This window comes from Bos javanicus, chromosome 8, assembly GCF_032452875.1.
Source record: "Bos javanicus breed banteng chromosome 8, ARS-OSU_banteng_1.0, whole genome shotgun sequence".
Taxonomy (NCBI): domain Eukaryota; kingdom Metazoa; phylum Chordata; class Mammalia; order Artiodactyla; family Bovidae; genus Bos; species Bos javanicus.
The window spans coordinates 29993395-30003592 of NC_083875.1; the positions used below are offsets into that span (position 1 = coordinate 29993395).

A 10198-nucleotide genomic window follows, 5' to 3' on the forward strand; every position below is an offset into this window, starting at 1 on the left:
TAAAATACATCTCTTCTGATTAGATTTCTGGAAAAATGATGGTTCATTTAAAAAAATTCATTATTGTAGGTAAAAGGATTTATTTGAAGCTTTGTCTCTTAGAAAACTGTGGAAAATTCTGAAGGAGATGGGAATACCAGACCACCTGACCTGCCTCTTGAGAAACCTATATGCAGGTCAGGAAGCAACAGTTAGAACTGGACATGGAACAACAGACTGGTTCCAAATAGGAAAAGGAGTACATCAAGGCTGTATATTGTCACCCTGCTTATTTAACTTATATGCAGAGTACATCATGAGAAACGCTGGGCTGGAGGAAGCACAAACTGGAATGAAGATTGCCAGGAGAAATATCAATAACCTCAGATATGCAGATGACACCACCCTTATGGCAGAAAGTGAAGAGGAACTAAAGAGCCTCTTGATGAAAGTGAAAGAGAAGAGTGAAAAAGTTGGCTTAAAGCTCAACATTCAGAAAATGAAGATCATGGCATCTGGTCCCATCATTTCATGGCAAATAGACGAGGAAACAGTGGAAACAGTGGCTGACTTTATTTTGGGAGGCTCCAAAATCACTGCAGGGTGATTGTAGCCATGAAATTAAATATGCTTACTCCTTGGAAGGAATGTTATGACCAACTTAGATAGCATATTCAAAAGCAGAGACATTATTTTGTCAACAAAGGTCCATCTAGTTGAGGCTGTGGTTTTTCCAGTAGTCATGTATGGATGTGAGAGTTGGACTGTGAAGAAAGCTGAGCACCGAAGAATTGATGTTTTTGAACTGTGGTGTTGGAGAAGACTCTTGAGAGTCCCTTGGACTGCAAGGAGATCCAACCAGTCTATCCTAAAGGAAATCAGTCCTGGGTGTTCATTGGAAAGACTGACGTTGAAGCTGAAACTCCAATCCTTTGGCCACCTGATGTGAAGAGCTGACTCATTTGAAAAGACCCTGATGCTGGGAAAGATTGAGGGCAGGAGGAGAAGGGGAAGACAGTGGATGAGATGGTTGGATGACATCATGGACTCAGTGGACATGGGTTTGGGTAGACTCCGGCAATTGGTGATGGATATGGAGGCCTGGCATGCTGCGTTTCATGGGCTTGCAAAGAGTTGGATACGACTGAGCGACTGAACTGAACTGAACTCTTAGAAATCAGGGATAACTATTAAGAAGAACAGTAGTTCTGGAAAAAATATTCCAATGGGTCACTTCTTAGAAAAAAATGATTAATCATTACTGAAAAAAAAAGGGGTTATGTTCCAGGATTATGTATGTTACTGAAAGCAAGAAATATGATGATTGAATTAAAAGGGGAGAAAGGCAAACAGGTGTTAGGTTGATTCCCAATGAAAATACTGTTCAAATATTGTAGAGGGCTGATGGAACTAAATTCTGAGGTTCTTTTTTGTGGAAATGTTTCTTTCTTACACCTTTGTCGATTTATAATGTTTTAAAATGATAGTCATCTAACAAATTTTCCTTTGATCCCTGAATACTCATGTTTGCCTCCATCTTTATTTAACCTGGTCATCAATTATTGCAGAATAAAGAAAATGATGTGGGCCAGCCAGCTTCACGCCCCAGAGCTATCAAACCTGGTTCATAGAATCCACGTTTTCAAGTCTGGCTCTTTGTTTTCAGAAAAAAAAAAAAATGTCAGTAGGGTGGCTAGAGGGAAAGACATTTCCCCCTCCTAACCGAGGGCTAATGAGCTGTCAGTCTATTACTTAGAATCCTGTTGAGAGATTTGTGTGAACAATTGAAAAAGTTTATCTGATGATTAACCAGTTGTGAAATTTAGCACCAAGTATTTGATTCTTAAGGTGAGGGGATTACTTGGGAATTGTGAGTTTCCATGTGTGGAAAAGGAGACTATACTCCCTTTACTGTTACCATGCAAAAATCAACAACCCCAACTATATCTCAGTAATAGGAGCGTCCTCTTCTCAATGAACATAACATTCCTCTATTTCTTCCTTTCTCTTTCTTACAACTTTTATGTATTTCTTTGGCTGCTCCTGTGTGTGTGTGTGTGTATGTGTGTGTGTGTAGCCTAATAGCCTGAACTTTGGTTAAACGTATACATTAATTTTTACCTGATACACTTCTCTCTTAAAGAGGAGAAGGAGGAGAAGGGGACGACAGAGGATGAGTTGGCTGGATGGTATCACTGACTTGATGGACATGAGTTTGAGCAAGCTTCGGGAGTTTTGGTGATGGAAAGGGAAGCCTGGCATGCTGCAGTCCATGGGGTCACAAAGAGTTGGATACGACTGAGCAACTGAACTCTCTCTTAAAAACATGTCAGTTCTATCTCAGCACAAAGCAGATGCACCACAGATGTTAGCTTACTCTCGCCCTAATAACAGTGATGGGAAATCCAGGCAAAGACGTGTTGTTTTCACTACTACTGCTCCTTAAATCTCAGACGATAAAGTGTCAGCTAATTACCCCCTGGGTCCCTGGCTTTCAGTGGAGCCTTCTAAAATACACAAAACCAAAATGAAGACAGAACACTATTAGCACTCCATAATTCAAGCAAACAAGAGATGTGTTTACTCTGCCTGGCTACTGACCACCTGCCTTCCCATCCCACAAGGCAGGTATCCATATATAGCATCTCCCCGGTCACAGTCCTGTAGGGAGTGAACCTCTTTCTGGGCCTCACAGTCTGTGAATCTTCAAGAAGCGGGCCCCGACAGCATGCATGTTCTCTTCCTTCAGCTGCTGGTGCTCCTGCCTCTAGGGGAGGCTGTACAGCACGGGGATGGTCGCCAGAGGCAGAGTTCTATCTCCCTCACGCTCCTAGAAAGGAATCGCAGAGAGCTCTCCATGGGCACTCAGGAGGAAGCAGAGGAGAAGCCAGATCTGTTTGTGGCCGTGCCACACCTGATAGGTGCCAGCCCTGCAGAGGAGGGCCAGAGGCAGAGAGAAAAGATGCTGTCCAGGTTTGGGAGATTCTGGAAGAAGCCTGAGAGAGAGCTGCACCCATCCCAGGGCTTGGTCAGTGAGCAGATCTTCCCTGGGACTTGGGGCCTCACTCAGCCCAAGGGTAGGATGCCGACGGAGAAATCTCCTCTCCGGGAAGAAGCCAAGAAATTCTGGCACCACTTCATGTTCAGAATGAGTCCAGCTTCTCAGGGGATCATCCTGCCTATCAAAAGCCATGAAGTGCATCAGGAGACCTGTAGGACAGTGCCCTTCAGCCAGGTATTTGTTCTGGGTGGGGGCGGGGATCCAGATTTTCAGGAGGGAGTGGACAGCTGGGATGGGTGAAAAGCAGGGGACGAGTGTGCCAGGAGTCTGAGTCTCACCTAATTTCCAGATTTGGTCCCTGGACCTTCATCATGGGATTTGGCAAAGTATGCTCATATTCCCTAAATTTCTTTCTAACCTTGGAAATGCTGCAAAGATGGTATGATGGTACTGCTAATGTTAGTAATCATTCATATTGATCACACAGAGCCTTTTTTTTGGTTTGTTTTATTTATTTGTTTTTAAACTGGTGTGGTCTATCTGGAGAATTAATTGACTGTCCCTCCAGTTACGAAATTGGGAACTTAGAGTGATCACCAGAACTTCTCCCTAGCTGCATCTCTACACTCTATTAGACATGGATGAGCAAGTGGGTTCCATCTGCAGATAAGTGGGATACATTGGACTCCTCCCCATACTTGCATGTATGATGGTCTTAATCCCTGTATTTCACACCCAGATACTTCATAGGTCTATCAACTATGTCCAGGTTGTTAGACAGAAGTTGCCAGATTATTTCTAGCATTACCATAGCAAAAATGATTTAATACAACAGATTTTCTCATAAGCTTTCAAAAAGTAATCTTGATGTGAAATCACATTTCCTCCCCTTAGAAATGCCTGTCTTCCAGTTCATGTTGTGTTGGCTGATTTGTGGTTAGGATGATTGATTCCACACTATTAAGACCAGGGAGCATTCTACTATCTGCTTCCTCCAGTTGGTCTGGCAAAGCCCACACTCCAAATGTTAGATTAAAATTGAGAAATTGCATCAGGTCCTTAAACACAGAGATACTGAACCAAAAGCAATGCAGGGCAGAGTAAAATTTTACAGTCCAGTAAAGCTACCCAATTAAGCAGGCAGTATTATAAGGTAATTGACTGTGCAAGGCAGTTAAGTATTCTGAAAAGGCAAGGATACGTAGCAATGACCAGTCAATGATCAAATAATAATGACTGCTTTGTTGGCCCATGTATAATTAGAAAATTGCTCCTAAGAACCGGGCAATCAAATTTCCTTTGAACTCTTATTTTGAATTCTATTGCTAATCAAATTAAGAGTAAGGTGTTTGGCTCATATATTTTGAAGGGCACATAAAGCTAGGTGTCTGGGGTTACGGGAGAGGCAGAGATGATGTCACGCAACATGATTTAGAGGTGTAGGTGCTGCAACTTTACTCCATGCAACTTTAATAAATTTGAATGTACTCTAAACACTGCAAAATAGGACAGATTAAACTCTTGATGTTCTGATCTGTGAGCTTTTGAACAAATATGTATTGAGAATTTATTATGCACAATGCACTGTGAAGAGTAGAAGGGTAAGACACATTATTGACAAGAAGCGAGCCATTAGAATTTTTCAGACCAGTAACATCAAACTTAGAGTTTGGCATTCAAGTGTAAACATTTTCCATATTACCTTAGGTATTTCCTACAGGTTAATTTATTAATTTACCCAATAAAAGAAATTTAGTTGAGGTAGCTCTATGCTCTTAAGATACCATCACTTGGATATTTAAAATGTATCCAACATTGGAAAGATTTTTAAATTTTAGTCTAAGTTATCCTCAGGCTTGGGAGGGCCTCCATGGTGGCTCAGATGATAAAGAATCTGCCTGTAATAGAGGAGAACCAAGTTCACTCCCTGGATCGGGAAGATCTCCTGGAGAAAGGAATAGCAACTCACTCCAGAATTTTGCCTGGAGAATTCCATGGACAGAGGAGACTGGTGGGCTACATACAGTCTGTGGGGTTACAGAGTCGGACATGACTCAGCAACTAACATCCTCAGACTTAATAGTCTAGAGCTTCTGTATCATGTATGTTAAAGAAATGACTCAAGATAATTTAATGGAGATGTGTTTGCCTTTTAGACTATCACCCATGAAGACTGTGAGAAAGTGGTTGTACAGAACAACCTCTGCTTTGGAAAATGTGGGTCTCTTCCTTTTCCTGAAGCTGTGCAGAATCCCCACACATTCTGCTCCCACTGCCTGCCTGCCAAGTTCACCACGAGGCACTTACAGCTCAACTGCACCAACCTGGCCATGGTGATCAAGGTAGTGATGCTGGTGGAGGAATGTCAGTGCATGGTGAAGACAGAGCATCAGCATGGCTACCCCGCACAGGCTGGCTTTCGGGCAGAATTTCATGTCCAAGATCCCTTTATCCCAGGATTTTCAACATAAAAAAAAAGAAAAGCTATTTTACTATTATCAGGAAAATTACTGATTACTCAGTCTGAAATGTTAAGTGGGTATATAATATTTTAAGAGAAAGATGGTTTACAAAATAGTTGTGAAAATGAGTTAGAGGTCATATTTATTTATCCATTCATCAGTGCACATTTGGGATCTAGTCTCGACTCTGCCACTAATTGGGTATAGCATGTTAATGAGCTGCAGAAGCTTTTTCCCCAAGTTTTTCATCTATAAAGAAGGGACTTGAACCAGACGATTGCTAAGCTCCTTTCTGCTACTATTATTACATGATCTATTGTCTACAAGTTTTGGTAAGAGCCCTCCATCTGAAGATGGAAAAGAAATAAACTAGACCATAAAATGGGTTTCTTTAATAGCTTGTCAAAGCATCAGCAAATATATATATATATATATATATATGCATCTGAGCCACAGTCAGCTCCAGGTCTTGTTTTTGCTGATTGTTTACAGTTTCTTCATCTTCAGCAACAAAGAATGTAATCAATTTGATTTTGGTATTGACCATTTGGTAATGTCCATGTGCAAAGTCGTCTCTTGTGTTGTTGAAAAGGGATATTTGCTATGACCAGTGCTTTCTCTTGGCAGAATTCAGTTAGCCTTGGGAAAGCTGGAGAAGATTGAGGGCAGAAGGAAAAAAGGGCATCAGAGGATGAGATGGCTGGATGGTATCACCAATGCAACAGGCATGAACTTGGGCAAACTCCAGCAGATGGTCAGGGACAGGGAGGCTGCAGTCCATGGGGTTGCAAAGAGTTGGGCACAACTGGGCAACTGAGCAACATATGTATGCATGTATGCATACATATCTATGTGGTATTTGTAGAGAAGATTCCTGATCCTTGTAGCTGTCTTTGCTCTCAGGCCACGTTTTATTTGACTTTTATCAGATGATTAAGTAGGTCCATAGGTAGAAGGAGTTTGGAGTTTGGTTGCCTCATTACTTTTTATACTTCCCATATAAAATTCTTAATGTCAGGTCTCTAGCTTTGAAGAAGGAACACAGATATTACTTTTAGTGGTTTACATACGTATAAGGAACAATCAATTATCAGTAAACAAACTAGTGCCTAAATTATGGGGAAGGAAAATATATGATCAGTATCAGGTTTAAAGGTTAATCCAGAGATGTTGATGCAAATAACCAAGGAATTTCTGTAGATGTCAAATAAACCACAAATGATTTAAATTTAAAAAACAATTTACAGGTGAAATCCTTTTCCTCATGCATTTTGGTTTAGGTAGTTTAGTAATGGTTCTGTGTTCATATGACTGTGTTTGTGCTACTGCATAAAAAAACTCTGTTACAAATTTTCTTTTGTAAATGCCACAGTTGCAAATTCTGAAAAGATTCCAAATATTTTAATGTATTAAATGTTCATGTATGATGCATTCTGGGAAATATTATAGCATTCATTTGTCTTATATTTTGCCCTTATTTGTTTTACCTCTCCCCTAATTTAAAGGCACTATTGGGAGATTATCTAGTAAGAGTATTTCTGAAATGGCTTCATAGGTTAATGACACTGGTCCAGGTGTTTCTTTTAACACTGCAAACCGCTTTCTGTTAAGGTCCTTCAATCACTGCCTGTCAGTCATTTCTCCTGTGTGTATTTATTTGTATGAAAAGCATGCAGAACTGACTTTCCTTAACCATATTTCTTTTTCTAAAATCATACTTTAAAAATTAATCTTAAAAATGATATTATTTGAATCCTTTTACTTTCAGTGTACCCAAGAATGTATATCCTGGAATAATAATTATTTTTCTAAAAAAGAAATTAATGTCTATTTTAATTCTATTCCTCTTTAGTCACACCATCTAACCTGGTGTTCTGAAGAAACAAATGCATTTATATTTAGTGTATACTCTACAACACATCAACACAATAGAATACATGCTACAGAGATATACATGCAACATTTATATTAGAATATATTATACCCTTCTGTGGTCAAAGACAACCTAATTGGCCAAGATATGGTCATAAGGATAAAACTGTTAAGCATTAATGATATCCCAGCTGGTCAATATATTTTGGTGCCAAAAGCTATTGAGCAGCTGTCTAGTTTGCCATTGCCTCACCCTGATTATGTAAACCCATCTCTGCCAATTGACTATCTTTCTCCTCCTCACACACTTGCAAATCCCTTTTATCTACCCTTGCAAATAGACTCTCCAGCCCAAGCCCCAATCATCAGTTTTATTCAAATTCTGCTCTGCCCTTTCTTCATGTGTGAATTCAAGATGAGCTAGTTGATGGTTGTAGCAGAGGTCACATTCAAAGAGTAGCAGTATGAAACTCACGAAATTGCCCACATTCAATGATTTTTATTTACAAAAAAGGCAGTCTAACTGTTTGACATAATACACGGCAGCACAAGAAACAGAGGAAACACACAAATATTGAACAACCTATTAAGTGCCAGATACTGTCCTGAGTCTTTTACATAAATTGTATAATTTAAGTCATGTGTAAATACATAAATAGTACAATGCTAACAAGAATCAGACGAGGTATGTAAATACCCTATTTTGTAGGAGAGGAAATTAAGCCTAAAAATTTTAAGCAACTTGACTAAGATAATGTGAGGCATATTTTCTACTTATATTAAAATGTTTGCCTATTTGCTGTTTGTCAATTTAGATTTAACTCCTCTAGGTCTCTTCCCTATAGCTCTCAAAGCTAATTTCTTTTTACCTCTGGTCTAGCCCTCATGTTTGAAGGACAGTGATGTTATCTCTTGAAAGAGAAGTCATCCCTAGGTCAGGTTTTCAGCCAAGCATTGCCTTGACTTAAGAGGTGGTCATGGCAAGCCCCCTTCCTCAATTTTGGTCTCGTTTTCCTCCTGTATAAAATAAGGCTGGTAATAATTACTTCAGAATTACTGTGATGATCAGGTTTAGGTAACAGCACATCAGAGAGCTTTGGATCCTATAAAGCTAGGATAAATTCACTCTTTTCTATTCAGACTTTTATTTATTTATTTATTTTCATATTCAGACTTAAAAAAAAATTGTTTTGAGACATTTAAAGGACATAGAAAAGTGCAAAAAGCAATACAACAGACCCGCAATTTCCCACTACCAGAATAGTTAACATTTTGTCGTCTTGTGCTTCTTGTCTATTTTCTTAAAAGTATGAACCACTTCACATATACATCTTCTCTAACTACCCTGCTGATGTATCCCCCAAGTCCCTGAGCACTCAATACTTACCCCACCCCCAGTCTTGTTTACACTTCCAATACCTTTTAGATTTTTGTAAAGGTACATACACATCCATAAATAATGCATACTATTTTTGTGTATATGTTCCTTTACTCAGCAAGTATGTATTTGTCCACCAGTTCTGTGCACGATAGAGCTGTAAGTCTATAGCTGTGTCCACAGCAAGGAAAGAAGTCAGACAAGGTCCCTGGTCCTATAGAGTTCATATTCTACTGCAGGGAGACAAGCAACTTGAAAATCAATCAATTCATTAATCAACTGAAATGGAAAAATATCAGATGGTTATAAGTGATAAAAAATAAAATAGGCAAGTGTGCCAGAGGTTAATTATGTTAGACTGAATAACCTGTGAAAGTGTGACAATAAAGCTGAGTTTTTAATTACTACAAACATGATATTGTATATAAATTGCTCCATGGTTACTCCTTTCTCCATACAGGATTCCAGCTTGTTGTTACAACAGTTTTTAGAGGCGTTTTTCTATACTATTTTATCTCTGTTAGGAAGTAGGACATTAAGTATTCCCTACAGGGAGTGGTTAACTTAGCTTTGATAATTTATTTTTTTGGTGTGTATAGTCTCCTTAACCTGTCAGTTTGATTCTTAATTAAGAATGTTATGTGTTCTCTGAATTTTCACTGATAATTTATGCTGTACATGACATTATTCTGAGGACCCTCAGATAAGCAAACATAGATAAAACACATTTCCTCCCACCTTGTAGCTTATAATATAGTAGCAGAGATAATATATGCAAATTATAAAGCAATAATAGTGAGCAAGTCCTGTATATTATACATCTTTGTTAGTCTCCCATTTCTAAAGTTTTATATATTACATTATTTTAAAATATTATTAGATATATTTCTTTTTATTTCTTATATAATAGTATTATATATTTACATATTTTGAGATTTTTATATATTTGTATATATTCAGGAACATACACCTACAATGTATAATTTTAATATTTTGTAAGGAATAAAAACTCAATACTTGTAAAGATAAGTGAACGAATTTTGGGAACTACTCTTGAAAAAAGGTCTGTGGGGTACATAGGGTGGGGAACTTGGAATGGCAGCCAACAAGTCTTAAAAATGTATTTGATAGACTGTGGGGAGTTTTTGAATATTTCTGAGCAGATTAGATGATATCAATTTACAAAGTAGATTCAGAGGGCCTCATGACCCCCCAAAATGTGCATAATTGTTGTGGTTATGGACACACTTCAGGGGAGATCATCTAGAATTTTCCTGAGCTTCTACAAGATTTCCATGAGCCAAAAATTTTAACAGTTGGAGCCGGTCAGTTGGAATGGAGAGAAAGCATGGAGGCCAGAAGAGCTGGAAGAAAACTTAGAAATCATGTTCACAAACCTCTTCCGAGTGAATCTCAAGAAAGTCAAGTTTCCATTTCAAGAACAGAGGAGGGGTTTTAAATATACATCAGTGGGTCCTCTTCACCTTGTTTAATGTTCACTTTCAG

The 10198-nt window shown here is 38.7% G+C and overlaps 1 protein-coding gene across 1 annotated transcript; it reads left to right on the forward strand.

Annotated features, from left to right (window-relative positions):
* Window positions 1–2140: 2140 nt before the first annotated feature.
* On the forward strand, window positions 2141–7194 carry CER1 (cerberus 1, DAN family BMP antagonist). Its single transcript, XM_061425263.1, has 2 exons — window positions 2141–3214; window positions 5137–7194. The coding sequence occupies exons 1-2, from the start codon at window positions 2708–2710 to the stop codon at window positions 5449–5451; spliced, it is 822 nt and encodes a 273-aa protein (XP_061281247.1). The 5' UTR covers window positions 2141–2707; the 3' UTR covers window positions 5452–7194.
* Window positions 7195–10198: the final 3004 nt, after the last annotated feature.